Below are 25,214 nucleotides of genomic sequence, written 5' to 3'. Positions count from 1 at the left end.
CTGCTTAGGGTTTTTTGCTGCTTTATTTGTTTTTTTGGTGAGGTGGTTCTGTTTTGTTTTAAATAGCTGCATAAATACACAACACATTTCCAAAGGTTTCTTTCAGTTACTAAATAAACGTGTTACAGTCATAAATTGCAGGGAATTTTATTTTTTTTATATAGCAAGTTAACAGTCTGTACACAGAATCAAGAACATACCTGAGCAAGAGTTGTGTCACTACACGCTTTCCTTGCATCCTGAAACAAAAGAACGGAACAATTTAAATCTAAAAGGCAACAACGAGCATCACCTGAGAGAATGTGTCTACAGGGCACACTCAAAAAGCCACAATCCAACAACTTACACGCCAACAGGCCTTCTGCCACCCTAATATGTTTTATTGTCCAAGGAATCTAAAGCACTGGCACACAAGCTAGGGGTAGTGGAGGAAGAGGGACTTAAGAAGGACCGTGCCCCAGCAACCTTTGAGTCTCCCTTTCTACAGAACAGGTGATTCAAAGGCACCTGGAGCCGCCCTTAAGTCCCAGCGCCTACCCTCTTCCCTGGTGTGGATGCGCTTGCTCAGGGTGTGCTGAGCACCAAGGGAAGAACTGATCCACCTGAAAAAGCAACCACATATTATACATGATTAGCAAGCTCTGTGCTACACGAGGCTCCTGCACTACCCCCCTTGCCATCGCAGGTGTGACAATGCTAACGATGAGAGGCAGGCTGAAAATTAACAGGCAGGACCTGGAGAGCAGGACAGACAGCAGGCTTACTGAAACTGCTGATGCACTTCATACAAAATGAAGGGGAAAAAAGCCAGTCAACTAACACGCTCATTCATTTCATAGAATGGATGGTGCTCAGGTGTCCATACAGACACTCTGTCTTTTTGTCATTGAGACACTACAGACATATGACTTACTTTCTGCACATTATTCAACCCTATCTAGAAGACAGACTTGACTTTTGTTTGTATTATCGGAGTAACAGACTGGACACCTGACACAGGTCACCACCACTGAGCCCACTTTGCAACACTCCAATTTTGCAAAACCTGGTTTTAGTTACAACTGCAACTGCTCTGCACTCCTGCAACTCAGGCTCCCATTTTCAAAAAACAAAATCAGGCTCACAGTCAGCAACCACTTCTAAGAAGCATGGTTTAAAACAACTGGCTTAAAATCATACAGGAACTCTATAGCGCAAGTTAGAGATATAACTATCAATGGCAGTACTGAAGGATCCAGCCACAAGACCCTCTCTAACCCCCTGCAATTTTTCCAAATACCTTCCAACTTCTGTAACCAATGCAGCAGGCATCCCACAAACAACGGGTGGCTGCCTTCACCGCTAATTTGTGTGTGTGTATCCCAAGAAAGCATTCAATCTGTGTACTAATGGCAATGCTTTCTTTGAGGGGAGGAACGGAAACATTTACTCACACGTTTTGGAACTGCATCAACACATTCAGACTAGGATCTTAAAATTTTTCAAGCTCCTGCTTGACAGCTACTTGACTTTGCAACTTTAACCATTTTTCAGTGTCTGTTTATTTTGACCACCCTTTATAGCTTTCCTCCCAGAAAGCAAGCCTAAGAGTGGATTAAGTCATCACAACTTATTTTTAAAATGTCTGAACTGTAGAAATATTTATAAAATGTTGACGTCTGGAATCAGGAGCGGTTTAAAATACCAGAGCAGCAAATCCCCTAGCACTCAGGACTTCTTTCATCCACAGGAAGAAATACACTGGATTTTAAACAACTTTAGATGTTTAGTTTAGCTGAAATACTTGAAGATGTTAAACATAAAACGTATTCTGAATGCAGTCTAAATGAAACAAAGCAATTTTTCTTAAAGGAAGAGCTATTACCAACACCTATACTTGAGGCTGTCTAATACTTGCCATACAACTGGCAAAGTTGCAGGAAAAGCAAAGTTTCAACAGGCTATTTTATTTCTCACATTTTAACTGTCATTTCTACGTATGCATTATCGTAACAGAATCATTAGTGTCATAACATAAAAAAGCTCCTCTATGCAATTGTAATTTTTTTTTCAGTTCATGCAGTAGACAATGCAGAATTTGTGAGAAAAATCTGCTTCATCAATTTGCAGCCCCCACAATTTCCTAGCACGCACACTCAAGATGTATTTTTTTTTCCTCAAAACTGTATATATTTTTTAGAATATAGTCTTTATTTGTTCAAAACATCATTCAATTTCAAGTCACACTGTGCCAAGTATGCAACACTTCCAAAAATCATATCCTGAATTTAAATTCTCAAAGTGTGGACATGCATCACATAGGAGCTTTATTACAGACAGGACTGGGAATCAACTTTAACCATAAAACCATCCTGCGATCAAATAGTTCATTGTTCACTGATGTTTCAAACTTCCTGCATTGAAAATACACGCAGTCTTACTTTATCTCTCCAGCATAGTCTATCTGTGTACAGAATAGAGCTACAGCTGTAGTAACTGCATGGGGAGGCAAAGGTACTCTCACATCACCTGGATATTGAAAAAAAATTAAAATTCATTAAACATTTATAAAATGTTGCAGACTACAAAGTCTATTGGGAAACTGACAGCTGTGCATCACAGTTTACTCTGCTTTAGGAAGCTGCTAAGTACAATCTTATCTGGACCTGGCTTATAACCACACAGCTGATTTTTCATTAATATATTGATAAGAGAAAATATCTGGCAAAATCCAAGAGTTGTTTACAACTAAGAAAGCAAAATGCTTGCTATATACATATAACATCAAATGCTGTCTATTAGTGACCTCACCTCTTTTTAGGACTGCATGAAAAATAATTCCTGAAAATTATCAATCCACTAGATATCCCACACACTTTTTTAAAAATACCCTTTTTTTGGTTTTTTGTTTTAGATTCTGTATCTATCCCTCTTACAATCTGTATCTATCCCTCTTACTATCTCAAACAAAACACCTACTTATTAAATAATTGCATCGTTTTCTTTCTAAGAAAAATAAGTAGTCACCTATACAAACATGAAACTGAATTATTTGGTCAGAAAGTGTCTTGAATATTAAGTAATCGGGTATATAAGTGAAAAATACTTAACTTGAATATTAAGTATTTTTTATTACATATTAATCTGAAGTTAAAATTAGGCTTAAGGTATCCAACCCTGTACCCAAAAGACTCCAATAGCAATAGCCATGGTTACTCACAGTTACTCAGCTACCTCTGTATAGTTCTAGTTAAAAGTTTGGGTGGTGTTACAAGGGAAATGTAAAATTGACCTAAAGACACAAAATGGAGTTCCTCTGCAAAGTGCCTTATACAATCAGATTTTTATGCTCCAAAATTAAAAAAGCAAACATTCCCGCAACACAGCCTAGCTCTCTCATTTGCCTAGTATCTCTTTCTTCACACAACACAATTTTGCATAAAACCAGATGGATTCATTACTAAGACTGAATTAAGACTAACTGGCTCACCCCAATGTAATGTAAAGAGGAAGTATTTACACATCAGGCAGAGGAAGAACTGTAAAATGATGTATACCTTTTATTTGTGCAATGCCATAATAAAGCTTAAATGTAAGAAAAAGCATTTTAAACTAAAATTTATTTGCATACCTCTACAGAGCTGCCAGAAGGGATACTCAGTGCCACAACACTGACCGATCCTCCCCTTGCGTTTCATTAGTGTATTAAGTGACAATGACAGGACAGAGAGCTCTTCTTGGATGACACTGAATGAGCAGCCGTGAAATCAACATTTGCCCCCAACACAATTACTAACACACGAAGTGTGTTTACCGCATGGCTGATACTGATCAGCAGCCTAACAGCCACTGCACTAAGCAGCAGAACACCACAAAACAACTGCTGCCAGCAGATGCCACACTAAAGAAGTCAGTGTGCATGCAACATATTCTAAAGAAGCCTGTAGTTTTAGCCGATAGGGAAGTTTGCAAATAAGGCACTCCCAGACGAATCAGATTTATGAATGCTTCATGTTTAGGAAAAGGAAATTTTGATGAAGAATAAACAAGACTTTGAAGATCATTATTATGCTTTGTACTTTTCTCTCTACTGAAAACTGCATCACTGAAATATACACGCATGTTGCAATAGGTTCCTGGAAAACTGGCTTTGGGCATGACAGCTCACACTTGGCTTATCTTGGATGAGTAATTTCAATCAACAAAAAAATTAGCTCATATGGGGGATCCCCATTTTTGGAAAAAAAAATAAAAAATAATTCAACAGGAAGCAAAGAAATAGGGCTTGTAGAAATGTCATCCACCCCTGGAAGGTTTTTCTCTCACGCTCCATGCTTTGACCTGCATGCTTATCAAGAGCGGCAGCACAGCGGTCTCTTTTAGCCCAGAAACTTTCTTTTCTAATACCCTTAACCCCAGTTTGTCCTGCCTAGGTTCTAGAAGTTTGCTGCTCCCCCTCCCCTTTTTTTTTTAAATCCAAAATTTAAAAAATGTGCTGACACACATACACTCCTACTAACATCACAGCAAACTTCAATAGGAAATGTTTTGTTCAAGAAATGCATTTCATTATACCAATGGCTTGCTTTTCTGATTTTTAAATAAATATTCCTAAAATATTTCAAGCTCTGCACAATTTAAAGTGCAGCAAGTAATAGATGTGATCTCTACGCTTTACTCCTTTAAAGGAGGAACTAAATCATGAAAAATAAGCTATTAGCAATTCTTACTCTGATTTGATTTCGCAGCTGCTCTGCCTCCTGCCGTAACTGTTCCAGCTCACTCATCTTCAGTCTCTATTTCTCACGCTCCACTGGTAAAGAAAACCTGCCAATAAGAGAGAAAAAAAGTAAGTTTCAGTACCACTTTTTCTTTTGTTAAAAAACAAAACAACCCCCCCTTGAACCTATACATAATTAGTCTGCCTCCAGAAAGGCTTCCAAAAGATAGTCCTTTTAGTACACTAATAAATTTAGCAAGACCTAAGTTATTTCAGTTCCTGAATTACCATGAAAAGCCGAGTTAGATGAAGCCTCTTTTGAATACAGAAGCAACTGTTAACAGAACCACCCACTGTACTTTAAAAAACTGTTCCTGAATGCATTTGTAGCACCACTCCTGTCACCCAGCCAGAAACCTCGGTCCGTCTTCACCCCAAGGTGGCAACAGAGAGCAAAGACTGCAGCGGCCGCCCGCAGCATTCCCCTCCCACCGCAGCAGCGCTATGATACAAGCACCTCCGCACATGGCATCCAAGGCAGGTTTTGTTTTAATTAAAGATTGACAATTTTGAATACTAGACTGCAGCTGAAACAGCAGGCCTTCCACATTTTTTTTTCCATATTTTCCTTGGGCAAGACAAGACGGTGTTTTCATTTCAAAAGCACCCACAGAGTGAGAAGGGACAGTAAAGACCAAACCATCCCTACAAGTATCCTCACGCTGGTACAGCACACGGCAGCCCAAGGTGGTTCTCATCTGAATGAGGATTCAAGGCAACCTCAATAAAGAGATCAATAAACAGTCAGACCGCATGCAACACCACACTTTCAGGTTAGCAATTTTTTTTCATTCAGATTTTGCATCTGATTTTTTCAGTGTGTTGAACAGCTTCCTCGGATCAATTTTCCTCTTTAACCTCAGTACAGCAGTGCAGCCAAACACCCCTACAGAGACCTCTTAAGTCTATTCACATAGACATAAACTTCAATATCCCTGCAGCAAAAGTAAAATAAGCTAGTAGCTTGCTCACAAACAAGCCAGACACTTGTTTGTATTTTTTTCATGATAGAAAAAGCACACCAGAATGGTGGGTAGTGGTGGTCCCACTACATGATCCAAGAAGCCCAAAACACTTCTAGTTAATAGAAGAAAAACAAAAGTCAGACTACTACTCACAAAATGAAAACTGAGGGAGGAAGACCTAGTCCTCCAGGGAAACCCCTTTATTTGGTCTAGCTACTGGTTCTTTGTAGTTCAGTAATGTGTTCTAAAAGATAGACTTTGGAAAGCTTTTTTCCATCTATAAAACACAATACTTCATAGATGCAGAGCCAAAAAGTTTTGGTTCAAAGTAACTTATTAATAAGATAACCATCCTTGGACTAACAGCTTACACAAGTGTTTAAGAGCTACGAAACTTCTCACTACTCAATTATCTATTTACTCTTCCTTTCAACCTGAACCTCCATGCTTCCCACAGGTATCACTGCAAAATCTATTTCAGAATGAACTCCAACACATGCAAACCGGATCATCTCCAAATCCAAACACACCCTAATCAGTAAGAGCACAGTGGTGACACAGAAGGCATAACTATTATTTTCAGTTATACATAAGCAAAGTGTGAAGTTCACAATTTTCCCTTCCTTCAACCTACACTCTATTCAACTACAAAGACATCATAATATGTGAATACTCTAGGAGACCACTTGATTTACTCTCATCTTCCTATTTCAGAAGCCCAGACCATTGCTTAATGCACAGCAGACATAAAATAGAAGTCATCAACACTAATGCCTGATTTAAAAAAAAAAAAAAGCATTAAAATTGAGCATTAAAAATATCACTTTAGCATTCACACTAATCACATGCCTTTAGAGCCTATCAAGTTTAATTACAATCTTAATACATTTAATTGGAATACCATACCTCTACGAAATATAGCTCATTTTTGGTTCCAACGTTATCAAATTATCCTTCTCAGCATGTTTTTTCCTTTTTTTGTTCTAGAACCTACACAAAGGTAACACAGCCAAAACAACACACTCAAAGGTCTAAATCAAGCCAGCCGTGATGCCTGCCAATCTGTCAGTAGTCTTGTGTGCTATTTTTAACAGAAGATAAAGATTCCTAACAGAGAAGTTGATGTATCTCTAATTTTCTGAGAAGGGAAGTCAGCTTCTGTCCTGTGATGTGCCACACACTACTCTGTAAACACCAACTTCAACACACAAAATAATTGATCATAAAGAATGTGACATTACTATTCAACTGGAAGCCCGTACAGCTGGTCACAAGTAGCTGAAGTTAGGGCATTTTTTTATTGATAGGTAAAACTGTGAGCATATTAGAAAATTAGCTGTGGCATTGCACTGGCACTCAAAGACCAGCAATGGCTACCCTGCATCTCAACCATAAAGTCTGTGTTAATGACTTTAATGTCATTCGTATCAGTACTGTTCATCACCAATGCCATTTCTGTATCACACTGTACCAGCAGCTGAACAGCTTTAAATCATGTTACACCTGTGCAAGTTCCTACATGGACAAAATGCAGCTTCAGAAGCCTTCTCACCCACCCGCCTGCAGCTTAAAAATCAATTCCTAAATGAATTAAAGGACAATGTTCTTTCATACTTTTTTAAAAGTAGTAATTTACTTTTTTTTGTAGTTGAGAAGTCCTAGCAACATCAGTATGTTCCAAATTTGTGAGGTCGTTAGCATTACTGCTTAGCAGAAACGTATCGGTGGTTCAAAGTCAAGCTATACCTCAATGAATATGATGGCCTCCAAGCCAGCACACATTTTCACAAAATCTAGATTCAGTTTAGAACTGCGTTATTCTAGCTTTAAGCATTAAAGTTCTTTTCCAGTACACAGCTGCTGAACAGCAAACTCTTGAGAAATTCTTAAGCTACATATAAACACTGGGATACTACAGTAAACAAACTAAGTGCACACTTTAACTATAAAATTGAAGTGTATCCAACACGCTCTGTTGTACTGGCTGGCTGCAGCTCCCAATACAACTACTCGTGCGTTTGAATGATCATCCGCCATAAAGTATTTAGCAGAACTGTGAGCAAAATGCTTCCACTTGAGATGTTCAAAAATTTTTAAGGGCTATTTTGAGGTGCCCACAGGAAATTACAGAAATTGAGTGGGTAAGGAGGAAGCTCTCATGGATGCCTTTCCAGATTCATGCTAACTCTTCACGCAGCATCTCTGAACTCCTGTCAAACTACTGTGTGAACACTTTACTGATGACAAACTCATGACAACAATGGAGATAAGCATGTGCTTGGAACTTGCACATGCAGATGCACCTCTGTTTTAATGCTTCTCATGCTACACTGACACGGTTAAAGAGAGGAAAACGGAGGAAGCCACAGTAAAGATGTAGTTACAGGTACAGACCATTATCCAGGCTAGATTCACTTGCTGTGGTGGTGTTTTTAAATGTATCAGTGAGTTGACCAGTGAAGCACAGCAAGAACACAGAACTGAGATGGCTGGCAACAATGCCAAAGCAGAGGCTGCGTCCTACAAACCAGTCCCCAGTGTGGAAAAGCAGGTCGTCACTACACCCTCAAAGTGTACTACTTCCCAATGCTACCAGTCATCAGATAAGAAACTTGGGTTTTATCAGATTAAATGCTGGGACTACTTTTGCAGGGCTGACAGGGATTGCAAGGAACAGAGGTGCTTGCTCTCTGCATTGCAATTTCCCCCCTCATACAGCAAATTACTGAGAATCTCAGTGGATTCAACTCCAACCTGTACCACGTTACAACAGACACAGGCCCGCTCATTCTCCCCTCCAGGAAGATCAGAATACTACAGCCAGGAAGGAGCACTGCTCCACAGCCTGGAAAATTCTTTATTCTAAACATGAAGTTCCCCAGGAGTCCAGCTGTATTCTAGTCAGCCATGCACACAGTAAAGCCATCAGCTCTTGCACTTCTATGGGCAGAGTCGGGATTCCTCCTGCCATCTCAGGAGACTGGGGTTAACATAATGTCTACCTCCCTGCCTTATTAATATTTTTAATAAACATTTAGTCAGAGAATAAATATTCTGAGTTACCTTAGATGCAGAATACCAGTGGTATCTGCTTTTCAGCATTCACAGGTAGAAACCCTGATGAAGATGCCAGATGCATCTTCAAAGGCAATTCATGATGTGCATGATGTACTTAGATTAATATCATCTGCTACAGCAAAGGGGCCTTGAGGGGATGAGCAACAGGAAGGAGAAGAACTTTTTAATACCATTGGTAGCCCGGGGGCGTACCACCGCAGGACACCCAAGCAATTAGGAAACAGGGTCAAGGACACGAGATGCTTCCCATCAGAAGCAACAATACAGGCACTCATTGTGAGCAATAACTATTGTGTAGCCAAGTGGTGCATCTTTGCCCTCATAAAAGCGATGTAATTTGCAGGCTGAACTGTACCTCAGTGCAATTTTTCCTCAGTGGACTTGTACAAGTGAATTTACTGATACCAAAATAAAGTGCCTCCTGAGGCAAAATAATTAACTAAGTCAGATTCCACAGCATATCTAGTGTCAAGAAAGCCACTGGCAGACTTGAGTGCTCCACAGATAAATTACCCCTTACACTAATCCTGATTCAGTAGCAGTATCACTTGCTAAGGGTTTAATTCTTCATTATATGGGCAGGCAGTGACAAATTACCACAGGTTCTTGTCTCCAAAGTACTTTCCCTGCAACCTGTGCACTCAAACATTGTGGCTGAAAAAACACCCTCTTCCCTGCAAAAATTCACTCCAAACACACTCGAGGACACACTGTAAGAAGATTCACCAAGCCCAGGACCTCTGTGACACCCCAGCCAGTGGCAGGGCAGGACACAGCGCCTACACAAGCTGGGACGCAGGGAGTTCATCAGGCAGGGACCTGCTGACCCCACGGCACTGAGCAGAAGGCTGCTGCAGGGGCCGAGCGCCGATGCAGCTCTGGAAAGCCAGGAAATAGGCTGATATTTGCAGATTACTCAAAGCAGAATAGTCAGGCATGTAGCGATAGGAACCTTTAGTTCTGCAAAGCAGAGCTATTTCTGTCTCAGAGAAGATTACAGTTTACAAACTTAAGATGCTAAGTAATTTGGTTTCTTTAAACAAAAAAAAAAAAAACAACACACCAACAAAAAAGGGCACTGGCAAGTTTAGCTTATTCCCATGTAAAATATAGACAGGAAGGGAAAAAAAAAAAAAAAAAAAAGAAACTAGAGTATTACCCAAATGTAAATATGTCCCTCCCCACAACAAAGCATTGCTATTTTTGTGCCAAATACAAAGATTAAAGGGACTGCAGAAAGAACAGTCTGTCTGACTGGATTCTTAAGATCTACTGAATAAAGAATTATTTAAGCAGGAATTTCACTTTGTATCAAAAAATCAGTTCCTCAGAACTGAAATAAGTGTTTACCTATACTTATCAACACAGTTTTTCAACTAATGCAGTAAGATCTCACAAGTGATCAACACACAGCAACAGAAAGTGAGAGGAGGTTTCACATAACTTTCGTGTGATCATCCCTACTAGTGATCACACAGGTGGCTAAACATAAGGAATGCTAAATGCAGTTCTTCACTAATTATAGGAAAAAGACACCAAAATATACTCCAGACCTGTTTCAAGGGAGCTGTACTGGTAACTCACACACATTCAGGCTTCAGTCCACAGTCCACAAAACCTTTACAGGCTAAAGGCACTCGTGCAAAGTCACCCACTTCTCTTCTGCAACTGCTGAGAGCATACGCAGGCTCTGCTGCCTCAACAGCACTGGACAATGGGGTTCTGGCCCTGAAGCTGAGCTCCAGCAGCATACACAGACTAACACTTTATATACTGAGGATGTGCCAAAAAAGATTTTGATAAAATGTTTCCTCATTTAGTGACACTAATCAAGACTTCGGCAGCTTTGTCCTCTCATTTATATCTCCCCAAAGCCATGAATAGAGAAGAAAACCAGAGAGGTTTTGTTTCTAACAGCCTGAAGTGAATGGAATCAACATATTCAAGAACAGTTCAAAATCACTTTGACACAGTGGACGAAGCCTTACATAAAGCAAAATCTCTGCCTGCACAACAGCCATTTAAAACAATTAATGCTATACTGTAGTTACATACCTTCATATACAAAAAGTATTATAGCTGGAATTTTATGTAATGTATTTACTACGGTAGAGCTGTTTGAGGACATCACACACACTCAGCTCTCTGCTGAGGAAAGCTAAAACATTTAATGCCTTTTTTTACTGTACCTTGGCCCTATGTTGTTTCTCCTCTGCTTCTCAAAGAGACCTTACCAGCTAGTCATTCTCCCAAGAATTCTTTGTTCTGATTTGTAGCATCAGTAAACAAAGACAACAAAGCAAGGAGCTTTTTATATTGTTCAACTAATACTTAAATCCAAGCAGAGAGAGGCGTAAGTTGAAATAACAGTATATAAGGGCTGTAATTGTGCCATTGTGTACCTTGCTCTTTCTCTCTAACCTCTCAAACCTCTTCAGTGCATCTCCTTCCCTTCTGTATCTTTAATGTATATTTTTGAGGGGGGTGTTAGTTGCAGAACATCTTAAGGCATTACAGTAAAGCAAGAGAGTAACAGTTAATTTTTAAAATCAGAAAACAAGCTCGGTAATCCTAACGGCACCTCTTCCTTAAGATTTTTACATTTTCATTTTCTAAGGCAGAACTGCTCATCGCTGTGATTTGCGACCCCCCGGTGCAGGTACAGAGAGCTCTCCCACATTGGGGCCGGTGTCCCCAAGAAGAAAACAGGAAGCAGCCTGGGTGTGACCTCGCTGGCTGAGGTCAGCGCTATTGTTGCACTTCTGCACATTTTGGAAATGTTTTAAAGTGATATGTCTCCATTATAGCTTTGGTACAAAAACAGGAAATAATCAACCAACGCCTCTCGAGAGGAAGGGCATTAGCAGAACTTACTTGAAACACCCATTTCTATACCAGATGCCATCCCAATTTTAAGGAACCGAAGAATGCATGTGCTCCAAATTGCATGTAGGGCTGGAAAGGAAAGGTCAGAAAAGTGACCCACAAGCAAACAGCAGATCGGTGGGATATGAAAGCAGCCTTGCCTCTTCGTGTGCCAACGTGCCCCGTGCAGTTACATCACGATACCACCCCACCCACCCTGTGGCAGAAGCAGTTTCAAGCCAACAATATTGCTCCTTCCTTCCTCTGCCAAAACACCTTGCACCCCTAGACATCATATAGAAATACATGCCATTTTATACACAAACAGCTACTTAGCTTGTGATGTTAACAGAACTTTGAAATAAGGCCCAACACATAAAAATGTTTGTCTTTACCGCAATAACCACTTGGGAGTTATTAACACAGGTAATTTGAGTCAGACAAATATAAATACATGTTCGCTTTCAGACTTCAGCATGGTATCAACTTTTAGTGTTTTTCACTAACAGAGGAGAGCAGAGGAAGCGGCAGACGGAGCGCGTCTTGCAGCAGCGCCGCTGGGTGAGAAGTCGGTGCCGATCCACCAGTGCTGCCGACACCGCGCATGCACAGCTTGCGGGCATGCGAGCACACCCGCCCGGCAATCGCTCTGAACAGATCACAACACGTCTCTGCGTTTGATGACTGCTTTGATTATGATTTCCACAGAAGACAAACAGACCAGCAAATACTGACCTTTTTAACAGCAGTCACAAAATAGACAAAGGAAATCACAGTTTAGATATTAGAATGAAATAATGCTTACTAAGCTTACTAGTAAAAGTATTACTTTAGACTTCACCTCTTCTTTACACTGTAAGTTGACAGTTCACTACACCAGCATCTTAAGCTCAGAGATACGAGAGTTTATTTCTAAAACCCAACTTAAAGTCTAAGCCAAAGCATCTTCATAAAACACATGCAGAAAGCCCCTACTCTTCTTTGCCCACACACACTCAATTCCAGAAAAAAACCAAGAAATTCAGTGTTAAGCACAAGGCTGAAAAAAGCACAGGAAGGAAGGAATTTTTTAAAGTCATGAATATTTCACAGTCCAAAAGAGTGATTTTTCCCAAAAATAACATTCTGGCATCCTATATTCGTTATGTTCATTTTCAGGTCAAAGTGTTTTGGTACATAAGCACAGATTTATTTTTATCACACTCCCTGAAAACAGAACTTGATGTGAAATTCAAATTATGTTGTCTTTAGTGACTATAATAAGGATTCTCCAGTGAAAACTTGGTTCATTGACCACAGGACACTCCATCACTGAACAAATTATTACTGGTTTTGCAATTCAAAATGTAAAAGAGGCGGCAAGAAAGATCTTCATGAAGCAAAAAGATATAACCCTAAGTAAAGAGACAGAGAGAGATGGTTCCAGTTCGATTTCTTCCTTGGGGACAGACAGGTGGACGAACACACGCACGCACGCACACACTGGGTGAGCTGATGCACTACTTTCTTTGCCCCTTCAAATACCCAGCTATACCCAGAAGCTATTCTAACAAGTTTTGCTATTACGAGCATACTTTAGAGTGACAATTCAAAGTAATCTTGAAAGACCACTTAGATTTAAATCCATCTTTTAATAGTTTGATTTTGGATTTTTTTCTTTAAGGGGCTAGTACGTTGCTATTTACTGATGTAGCATAGCACCCACACACCCGGTAGGGTCAAGCAGCATTATACATATAAAATCTGGTCTGGCACCTACAGGCACAAAAGATTACTTAAGCAGCTTCTTGTTTCTGCGAGCATGCAGACTGCACAGTATTCATAAAAGACACTAAACATAACATTTGCTGTATATTTAAAGTCAGCGGAGGAGACAGGCATTAAAAGAAACTAATACTGTCTACAGGAAAAGTGCCTCAGTTCAACTAAGATGACTATTCACTTGGCTGAAATAATTTCTGGCTGACAGTTTTTGAAAGTGGAGCATTCTTACGCACTTCAGGAGCAGAAAGCCCAGCAGTACCAGTTACACATATACATTGCATCTTTTCAAATGTATCACCAGCTTGAGGGGAAAAAAAAATGCTTTTGATCTATACATACTCTTCAGCACCCTTCCCTCCTCCTCACCATTCAGCACCACACACATACTCCCTTGGTACCAAAGTTACAGGGAGGCATTATGCAGTTCACATAATTATGCAGCTGTAACATTTAGCACACAGCTGTACTCTTTCATAAGAAAACAAGGGAATATAAATATTTGCTTTTTTATACTGATCATCCAAAGATCAGATAAAACTATTGCCCTCAGGTCTGATTTTAATTTTGCTTTTGGTTCACAAGATATTTCTGGTCAATTATTTGTCATTCTGAGATACAAAAATTAAGTCCTCTTCCAGACTAGTGTCCATCTAACTTTTTCTAATATTTTTTGAGATGTATATTATCACAGGCTTTTAAAAATAAAAACAAAATATCAAAACCCTCACTTTACAGAGAGCCACTGAATGATTAGAAATTCCATACTGAAAAGCGAAAACTCTTAAGTACTGTTTTTCACCCCTACTAATGCAAGTATGGGATTAAGACTACATAGGCTGTGTAACATCTTCAGGTACCACTTGTGGTAAGACTGATATATCTGATCCCTACTCTTTTGAATTGCTTGTGATGTTTCTCCTGCAGTATTGCCTGTTTTCAAACAGTCACTTAGCAAAAAAGAAACCACACTGAGTATTTAAGGAAGATGTTACGTTAAAGCACTATGTATCACTGTGCTTCTATCTTCACACTCACAGAGTTCTCAACATAAAGACTGTCTTTATAGTAGGAGCATTTTTAACATACTGATTATATCTAGCAAAATACTTTTAGGCAAGATAAAAACATTTCTTATAAAAAACCCTATCTAGATAAAGCTGGCTTTATTTAAAAGGAAGCTGTAAATTAGATTTGTGATTCATTATTTTTCACGCCTTTACAATGCATTAAAAACCAAATATATTTGTAGAGTTCATAGCCCAGCCCCACCCATGCCAAAAAGATATGCAGGTCACATATACAGAGTATAGTGGCCAAAAGTCAGAAATTATAAAAATGACCCTAGATTAAGTTTCCAACAGAAGAGGATGAAAGAGAAACAAAATGCTGAAGGAAAGAAGTACAATATGCCCACTAGCAGCAGACTTCCCTGAAGTGTCTTTTTTTTAAATTATTTATTAATAGCAGAATTCCCCTGTGGAGACAAAGCCTAAAGGCAAGAATTTATTTGCCAGACACCGTGGCCACAAGAGAGCCCATGGCTCCACAACCAGCTTTGCTGAAGGTTATCTTTCCAATCCACAGAAACTTCAGTTCTTGCAAGTACTTCCTACATCTCTCAAAGTAAGCTGGGTCAACAGCAGCCTAGCTAAGTATGTCATTTCTGCTTCTAGCCTTCACCAAAGAGCAGACATTGCTCTCATGAAGAGCAGACATTGCTCTCATGAGTCTTAGCTTTAACATTTGGGATGTACAAACTACCATTTTGGAGTTCTTCTTAGCAATTGCGACTGAAGGATTAGTAAAAATCGTTAAATATTCTAAAACCTCCTGCTTCCAGAAGCTAAGTGCAAAGCAAAACGGTATCTGACTCAATGAAAAGGCAAACATTAGCCATACGAATGAAACTGTCAGGCAATTTAACTGTTTGCTCAGGATGTTGGTCTTTCAGCTGTCATCTTGTCAAAGTTACCAGGAAGGTCTACGATTCAGGGCCAAAAGGTTTCTGTACAGACTGAGAACAGAAAATTGCTCAAGCTTCCGAGGTAACACAAGGAAAAGTTAATTTTCTTCATTTCATCCCTTTCAAAAGTGCATGTTTGGCTTTTGATGCCCACCTATTTGCATTTGTCATAAACTATAACAGGTGAGAGGAAAAAAATAAAACTCCTTAATGATTTACTGTGTCCAGCCACCTGACCTTCCCAAGTAGCTGCTTTTTCCTAACGGCTGGGGAACAGAAACACTGTGCTAACATTGTTACAAATCACATTTATAGCACTTTTACTTTGGACTTGTACTACACTTTTATCCTGCCATACAAAAAAAAAAAATAAATCCAGCTCCCTTGTTTGGGTTGCTTTAAGATAAAAGAGGTGTTTCCCCCTTTCTGTTGTGTATCTTAAAGATTAAGGTTGTGTCTGTAGCCCCCAAAACAGTAGTTTTACTTCTTGGCCACCTCATTCTCCATACACAGGATTTTTTTTTATTTAGACACCTTGTATCCAAACTACTAGAAAGAGCAACCACAATGGAGAAGTTTCTTGCCCTGCAGCTGTCAGTAAGATTAAAAAGAGGCATTTAATATCCTATAAAACACTGCAACATCTCCCTGTGGAACACTGCTTTTCTCCCCTAAGATTGTCAGGGACACCCAACATCCCTGCTCTGTCCTTCCTACTGATCCACTGGAAAGAAAATGGTACCAACACCATTATTAGTTTCTTGAATTCTGGGGCATCTGGACTTCATGTCTTCTTGGAAACTTTGCTGTGCCATTTTTTGAACTCTTCCTATTGTACCTATGTTGAAAATGCTACAAAACTTCATCAGTTCTTCTCCTTCCTTTCCTTCCCATCACTAACGTGCACATGTGCAGGAAAGGACTCCAGTTTGCATTCTCACATCTCAACACAAGATAAACACATTTGTTTAAGCCTAATTTATAATTTCAGTGGGGGGAAAGGTTTTAAAGAAGAAGTCTACCCAAAACCTAACATACCAGACTGATTAATTTTTCAGTATTACATTGCACTGTCAAAATTAAGTCAAATCACCGAAACTGATCAAAGTCAATAGATACACACTGAGGCTCTAAATTTACAGCATGTTAAATCAGATTTTGACTAGCATAGCATCTATATATGCAATGTGAATAATTATTTCAGCTCAACAACAACTAAGCTCCATTTAAATCAAGAATCTGAAGGAAAGAAAACATCTTCCTTTTCCAAACTAGGGATAAAATTCTTCTACACGAACAAGCTCTTAAAGCAATCAGTCATGACAGAAAGGGTCACCAAAAAAATACTCTGATCAAATATTTCTTTTAATCAGATCAATTTTAAATACCACGTTTAAACAATGGATCGTGAATAAGCATCTTGAATTTTAATGCAAGACTCTAAATGTGTACAAATATCACATAAATTGCATTTTAATATATAGATAGAAAATTACAAGTGCAACTTACATTATAATTACTACAGTAAAATAAATAAATAAATATATATATATATAAGGCAGCAAAAAAAAAAAAAATACAAACATTAACCCAACAAGAATCAAACCATCAAGTTATCTTGAAACTGCCTGGGTGATCTTTGCTAGACTAGATGCTGACCACTTGGAACTAGTAACTGCATTATGAAAACAAACCAAACAGTCCCACAGTTTCCTACCGCCAACTGCAAGTAAATTTGTTCTTGTCAAAGCTGCCAAGCCAGTCATCATTGAGAGCAGCTCCAGGATCTTCAATCTCATTTAAGAAACACACTAAATCCTGGGATTGATTTAATCATTTTATTTTGTACCCCTCCCCCCCCCATTTGAAAATTAAAATCTTGTAATTTTAATCTTAACATTACTCAGCTCTTTTAATGTTTCAAAACAGTGGGATTCACAATGACTCAACCACTTGGCTTATGCTGAGAATCCATATGATTAATATTTGTCTGTAACATAAGAAGGAGGGGAAAACTACAGCTTCTGCAAATTGGCAAACCTATTTTGCCTCTAAACAGCCAATTTTATGTAATAGGTGGAACTTGAAAATGCCTTTTGCTCTACATTACAGTCAGGCACTTCTATCTCTCCCCTTCTTTCCAGCTTTCAGAAGTCCTTTCAGAAGGGAAGAGACTGCAAGAGTTATAGTAACTGAATCAGAATTTGTTTTACTGTATGTCAGCATTTCACATACTTTTGGAAGCTGAGACATCTTAACGGAAATGAAACTGTCTTCACTGAATAGTGTAACTATTTGCTAGTCAATATCCATCTATATTTGTTTTAATACTGTTTTTTATAAACCTTCAGCTCAATTCTCATTATGGCATTTCCTCACAGGAACTATAGCAATTCATAATAATCAGAACATCGAGCATCACTGACGGCATCCAAGCTGACATCCATTCAAAACATTAAGAAGTTCATTTCTTGCTCTTTTGTTTCAGGCTCTCTGCAAAGATGGACTGTTTCATTGTTCACTCTCTGCTGAATACATTAACACAATCCTAAACAGTACAGATTTTTTTAAATTAAAGCTGTACCTTTATATAGCACTGTCTCATGTCATCTAGAAAGCTTTATGAAGGTCTCTGCCCTAGCATCAGATATCAAACCACAACCTCAAGAGAACAGCACACGTTCATGTTTTTCGTGATCATTTGCTTTAGTCCTGTTTAGCATCTTTCACATAAATTCTATTACAAAACACCAGGTTGCAAAACACAGAGGTTTCGTACAAGAACAAAATAATAAACAACTAAATTTAATTACACACTTCAGAAGATGAAATAAGTGACAGTTCTGCATCCAACCAGAAAAGAGAAAAATTTTGGTGGAACTTAAAAAATATTTTCTTGATTAGCAATACTATGCATACTTTCTAAACAGCAAGTTCCAGGCACTTGGGAACTGCATTAATCTGAGCATTGATATTCCCAGACAGTATTAAGCACAAAACACAATCACTGCATTATCACTGTCCCTAAGTATTTACATTCCATGAGCAAGCACTGCACATCAACTCAAGAGATTTTTAATTTCTTACTAGTTCGGTGAGACTTTTTAAAGTGATTCCTAAGATAAAAAAAAATAGATCATATGACCCTGTCGTCTTCAGTGACACAACAGTCTTTATTTATGACTCTGGCAGAGAAGACAGTAACTGAGGAAGATTTACAATGCACTGCATATTGTGGGGTTTTTTTTATTATTCTTATTTCACCTTCAAAATCTTACATTCACAAATTTTGTGGCATTTTTAAAAGCTGCATAATGGTCTAGGAGAGAACTGCATTCAAAAATATCTTTGCAAGATTTTCAAGTCCCAGGTTTTTGTTTAGAAACTGTTCGGAAAATTAAAATACTTGGACAAATTAAAGACTAGGTGTATTAGGACTCAACTAAGCAACATGAAGATATAGTTGAAACTTTCATTATTCAACATAAATGTAACAGATTATATTCACAGCCAACAATGTTCTATTTCAGACTTAAACGAGCTGAGCAGTCTATCAAGACCAACTTTTCAAGCACTCGGGAAAGGGCTAAACAAAAGAGCACCAGCGATTTGCTGTGCCACTTCAACAATACAGAATACAGGAAAAGACACCCCTGTAACCTGAAACTCAAATGTTTCATGATTAACAGATGAAAGATATTATTATTTGTAATTATTATTATAGCCTTGGTTTGCAACATATTAAACCTGTATAACTCACCTACACTACCCACTGTAAAAACTGCTAATTTTAAAGAAATAATACATAATTCAATATTGCCTATATTTTGCCATATTAAACACACAGTGAGACATAGCCATCTATTTATGATCTCCCTCTTTTTCCTAGCCCCCTTCTTCCAAGATAAAATCAGTCTGTTCTTTGGAAGCACAATTTAACTTCACCACAGCTATCATGCTTAAGAATCACAAACAAACATCGCAAAAACCCACTGACTATTTCCACCCCATTAAAAGACTTCAGGATTGACAGGGTTTGTCATGTAGTTTGTTCCATTTTAATTTGTTGATATTAGTTATTATTCCTGTCAACAATTACTTCAGACTTTCCCCAACTTCAACTAGTAATTAACCTACTGTATCTGTCACTTAATTGTCAGATTAGTGACCACCTTTTACATCACTTCCAGTATTTCTAGTAGAAGTTGGAGAGCAGCTTTCGGTTTTCCGCTGCACACTCAAATGACTTTGCAGTCATATCCCCTGAAATTCCCACTACTCTGCACAAGAACGACCAAAAATCTCTGGATCCTCTATTTATACTTAGGGGAGTGTATGACGCTCTGGAAAGCGCATCAAATGCTCTTGCGGTTAACTCCGCAGGTGAAGCACAGCAACCCCTACAAACCAGAATGAGCCTGTGCTGACAACTACGAAAGAGGAAAAGCACCCAGCTATCACCAGGGAAGCCCTTCTCACCCAGCAGTTGCTCTGATCTCTCAGTTCCGATTCTCAGTACAGAACAGACAGAACATTTTTCAAAGCAGAAACCAAACTAGAACACAGAACTCCACTGAATACATAAACCCCACCAGACTCAGAAAATTACAGCTTTAATCTCTCCCAATGCTTTTCTGGTGGGTTTTAGAGGTTGGTTACCTGTATCCTCCCTCCAGACCATTCTGTCATTCTTTTCCCTTCCTTTCCTAATCCTCTCTACCTAGCAGAAAGCAACTACTATTTTGTTGTTTCAGAAACTGATTATATCTAATCAAATTAAACTCTAAGCCATTTTTTTCCTCAACCTTTGAGACTTACCATGCTCCTAGTTCATAACTGAAAAACAGCCTGGAAAATCATGTATTTTCCAAGCTACAATAATCAGTCTAATAAAAGACAACCTGTCTATTCCCAAACAGTACAACTTAACAGGAGGTAACTGATCGGAGGCTTAGTGTGCTTTAGCTCAGATAACCTTAGAGCATAAACAGGACTTGTCTGCCAGACATAAGCAATTTAGATGCTTTTCACAATTTCCAACAGAGACTAAACAAAAAATTAAAGCTGATAACCTCAGCAATAAGGGCAAATAAAATAAAACATATTTTGCAGGGGAAAAAAAGATCTGGATCTAAAAACCAGCAATACCTACGAACTACAAAACAAACAGCATCTAATGACTTTGCACTTTTCCTAAAGACGGGAGTACCTTGAGATTCACCCTTGTCACAACAAGCACGCAAGACGCCCCAGCCACAGCCCCTTACCACCAGACAAATTTATGGGAACCCGAACAAGTTCTAGGCAGGTACAAAAATAAAAGGGAGAAGAGCTTCCCCACAAACTCCAGGAACCTGGAACCTGCCTGTTGCTGCCCGCCGTAGGGCCTCTCCCATGCGAACCACTGGGCTAGCTGCCCGCCGGGGTGGCTCCGCGTCCCCCGCGCTGCCGAGCCAGTTGCTGGCCCCGCCGGCTCCGGCCCCGCTGCCCGCCGCACCGGGGAGGTCCCCGCCGGGGGAGAAGGGCACGGCGGCCCCAGGGCGACCTCGCCGCGACCCGCACCCACAGCCGCTCCCGCAGCAGCGAGGCTGGCGGCACGGCGGGCTCAGCGCCGCCGGCTCCCGCTCCTCGCCCCCCTGCCTGGGGAAGCGCCTCTCCCGCCCTTCCGCTCCCCGGCACCACCTCCGGGGAGCCCTCCCGGGGCCCCGGCGCCGCGGGGGCCTAGCCCTGCCCGGCAGCACTCTTCGCCGCGGTGGCCGGGCGCGGCGCGGGGCATGGGACGAGGCGGAACAGAGCCGCCCACCTCCACCGGGCCCGGCCGCTCACAGCGGACTCCGGCGCCCAGCGACCCCAAGGCGGGACCGCGCCCCTCACCCGCCCGCCGCCTCAGGGCGGCGCCCCGACGGGCTCCCTCCGCCCGCAGCCGGCGGGAAGCGCAGCCCCGGCGGCGGGGCTTTACCTGCTGGGGGCACCGCAGCGGCGCTACCGGCCGGGCTAGGGCCGCTGCTAGCGGCGACGCCCGCGGCCGCCTCAGCGTTCACCCCCGCTGCGGCTGGGCTCTCCCCGCCGAGCACCGCCCCCTCCCCTCGGCGCTGCGGCGTGGTGGTGCCGCCCATGCTCCCCCCCGGCCGCGGGATGGGGCCGCCCGCGAGGGGCGGGGCGGGGGCCGGCGGGCGCGGCGCTCCCGGGCGGCCCTGCCGGGCTCTGCGGGGGCGCGGCGGCGAGCAGCAGCGGACGCGAGGGGGGGGCGGCGGACGGGACATGCCGGGGCTCCCCACCGGCACGGGCCCGCCACCCCCACGTACAAGGGGAGCTCCACGGCCGCCCGGCGCCGGGCCCGCGCCGAGGGGTGGTGGGGCCGAGCCCGCCCCCAGGCTACACGGCCCGAGCAGCGCCGCTCCAAGCGGGAAGCGCGCTGGAATCTTCCGCCTGGCCCCGAGCGGCCGCCGCCCGCCCGCAGCCCCCTCCCCTCCGCCCCGCGTGCGGCCGGGCGCGGCGCGGGGGCGGCCGGCGCTGCCGCCGGACCAGGAAGTGAGGCCCGCGGCCCGCCGCAGCCCGGCCGTGCCGCCGCGCCCCGCCCGGCACAGGCTCTCCCATGCCGGGGCAGGGAAGGGGCGCCGCCGGCCGCCCCGCGGGACCGGCCGCCGCCCTCAGGCGGCCCCGCCGAGCCCCGGGGGACGGGCGCTGCCGCCCGTCGGCCAGGCCTCGCCCCCTTCCCCCTCCGCCGGCGGGGGTCCAGCTATGCGCACATCCTCCGCCCCGCCGTGGCCCGGGCGGGAAATACCTGCCGGCTGGCGGCCGCCGGGTAACGGTCTGTGCGGGTGTCACCGAGCCGCCGCCTCCATGGCGCTCGGTCGCGGCGGGAGGAGCTCCTCCCCCTCCCGCATGGACCCAGCCAACGTGACGGGCCGTTGCCATGGCTGCGCAGCGCTGACGTCAGAGCACTTAAAGAGACAGCGCCCCGGAGGCGCCGGCGCCGAGGCCTGCCCGGAGCAGCGGGGCGAGGCCGGGCTCCCCCGGCCGCGCGCTGGGTGCGGGAGAGCCGCAGCGCCCGCCGAAGCCTCCTGTGAGGGCCCCAGGCGGCAGCGGGCACCGGGGGAAGAAGCCGTCCCCGCCGAGCAGCCGCATCGCCGGGTGCCGCAGGGCCCGGTAGCAGCGGCAGCCCGACCAGTTCCCTGCGGGCCGGCGGTGCCCGCCGCCCCCTGGCAGCGCGCCCGGCGGGACTGCGGGGCGGTGCGGGGCGCAGGGCAGAGGCCGGGCTAGCGGAGCGCAAGGCGCCCGTGGTGAGGCGCTCAGGCGCCCACCGGGCCGGTAGCGCAGCTCCTTCACCTGTAGCTAAGGGGAGCGCACGTTTTCCATGGAGCCTGTAACCCCCGAGCACCGGCCCCCGGGAATCGATGGCCACGACGGCTCTGCTGGGGGGCTGGGGAGGCGCGGGGGGCCTGGCCTGGCCGGGGCTGCAGGGAACCTGCAGAGCTGGGGAGCTGCCCATGGGTGCTGCGAAAGGGCACTGGGTGAGGCCCCAAACGCCACAGTTTCAGCCACCTCCTCTGTGGACCTGATCAATGAAACCCGTATCTGGCCTCAGCACCCAGCGGGCTGCGGCATCGCCCTTTGATGAGTTGCAAGGAGTAACGCTGAGCTCTGCAGAGCAGTAGCAAGGTAGAAGTGAGGCGTTCCTCACAAAGCTGTGATCCTTCATCCCTTAATGGCACACCCATCCTTACACCAGCATATGGAAAGCAGGAAGGCCATCAGCAACTGACTGCCAAGGGTGTGACTGACTGCCAAGGGTGTGTCGGACATGGTGCCCATCTGCCTGCCCTTCCATGTCCGATGCTTAAATTACAATCAAACAGCCAAACTACAACCATGGCCAACGTGGGAATACATGGAGTAGGTAATTTGTGGGGTGCTGTAGCCACACCTCTTCTGAGTCTTGCCTGCTCCACTGACCTTGATGCCACAGGGATGTCTCCGTAGTAATCATTGCCTCAGCACGGTCAAAATAAGGCAGCCCTGGTCAGGACTCCAACGCTAAAGATGGGACATTTGCATCATCTATCTTCTCAGCATGGATCTGCCACACCATCAGCACCACAAAGTCTCAAAACTTCTGTAAAATGTTTTATATAAGTATCATAACTACTGTGGGTAAAGCAATCTTTGAGCTACTAGGGTATTACTGATAAATGGCTCAGTGTTAATGGTAGTACACACTGGAACATACAGTATGTACTGTAATGAAACAGCTCATTGCTTACTTTAGATCAGTTTTAAAAAACATTTATGCACTTCCCTTAACTGACTCAAACCTGTTATTTTAATAGCTTTGTCCTGGTTGCAAAGTCTACGTTGTGCTTCCCTGCACTGCAGCGTATCTGTCCTCCATTTATCCAAAGCACAGATGTCATTCAGCGGTATGTTTACTTTGCATTTAACGAGAGATCACATATCAAAAATCAACACAGAATGGATTTGATTTTGTGGTACCATACTTAAAGGGGAAAAAAAAACTTTCTTGGAGTCACTATATCACTGTATAAGTTGCTCAATTTTTTATCAAAGGGAGGAAGTGGCACAATGATAGTTCTCCTTTAAACTATACTTGTTCCCTTACATTTTTCTTAATTCAATCTTCAGAACTCTGAGTAGTGATTACTGACAAGATATGGTCCCAGAATGAGCACATAATTTCTCATCTTCTGTTTTAAAACAGCTCTGGAACATAACAGGCAGTAAGTAAAGCCCTGGAAAAGTTCAGATGGTATTTAGGTAGTTACATATTATGAAATTATCGGTCTTTGTCCTTCCAGTGGAGCAAATTAAAACATTTTATAAAAAATTATATAATTTATCCTCATGACTCATTTGGGAGACAGGGAAGTTTCTTCAGTTGCAGACTGGGAAAATGAAGTGCACAGGACACAGTTCTCAGGAGGGGAACTCATCTTGCAGGAGTGGCATTGCTGCAGCTGTGGTGATCCAAGGCTAACAGCAAAGCAAAGTTTGCAAGGAGAAGAATCTTTTCTAAGACTAACTGATACAAATAAACTGCCTCTCGTTATAAAACTTCTATCACCCATTGTGTACTCTGTGTTGTTATTTATTATACGAAGAAGTTATGAATTCCTAATGAAACAGAAATACCCAGTCCTGCTACTGGCAATATTTTACAGCCAGTTTTTAGCCAGTTCTGCTTCTGACCACTGGTTTCATATGCCAAACCCTACTCTGCAAAATCAGAGCTACCCCTGATGGAGCTATTCTTATGCTAGTTCAGCAATATGCTTTAGATTATTTTAGAATTTATATAAGGAATCAATTTGTTCTGCAGCGAAAGAGAAATGTTGAGATACAGTGCCAGATGAGGTTTTAAAATCAATATCTAGATCAGTTTCTCTAACATGTTCTCTTTGAATTATGAGTTACTACAGCCAACACAGCAACTTCAGTTTCTGATAGATTAAATGCTACTGGAGGCCCCCAGTGCTTGGATTCCTGCCCGTTGAGTCTGAAACATCTCCAAAGGGAAGGTAGAGGAAGTGAACCTGTTTGGAAATTATGCTGATTCAGCTGTAACTGAAAACCTCAGCCAAGATAGCTCCAGCAGCACCCTAAACCTCCTTTTGATGGAAATTTTGTGAAACACTGCATGTCAGAACAGTGAATGGCTACTAGGAAGCAATAAGACATTTTCTAAAAAACTCCCCAGTCTTGGCAGGGCCTGAGACCAAAAGGCATAAAGATGGACAGGCACACGTATAATCTAAATGGCTAAAAATACCACTCAAGTCTACATGTGTCTTTTCTTGGTTCC

General features: G+C 42.6%; 1 protein-coding gene across 6 annotated transcripts in view; it reads right to left on the bottom strand.

Moving 5' to 3' along the window:
• The window catches only part of GNB4 (G protein subunit beta 4), a 78,073-nt gene that overhangs the window by 10,858 nt on the left and 42,001 nt on the right, over positions 1-25,214 (bottom strand). For 2 of the 6 annotated variants that reach the window (XM_040613186.1, XM_040613190.1), the window contains 2 exons: positions 4,710-4,806; positions 201-239 (listed from right to left, as the gene is read on the bottom strand). In XM_040613186.1, coding sequence (XP_040469120.1) covers positions 201-239; positions 4,710-4,766 — 96 coding nt within the window. In that variant the 5' untranslated portion in view covers positions 4,767-4,806. Of the gene's footprint in view, positions 1-200; positions 240-537; positions 603-4,709; positions 4,812-10,355; positions 10,474-21,353; positions 21,463-22,178; positions 22,273-25,214 lie in introns of those variants that run through there. The other 4 variants (XM_040613185.1, XM_040613187.1, XM_040613188.1 and 1 more) reach the window with 4 other exon arrangements.

This window comes from Falco naumanni, chromosome 13 (genome assembly GCF_017639655.2).
Source record: "Falco naumanni isolate bFalNau1 chromosome 13, bFalNau1.pat, whole genome shotgun sequence".
Taxonomy (NCBI): Eukaryota; Metazoa; Chordata; class Aves; order Falconiformes; family Falconidae; genus Falco; species Falco naumanni.
The sequence above is the reverse complement of the archived record's forward strand: the minus strand, read 5'-3'. Positions and strand labels throughout refer to the sequence as shown.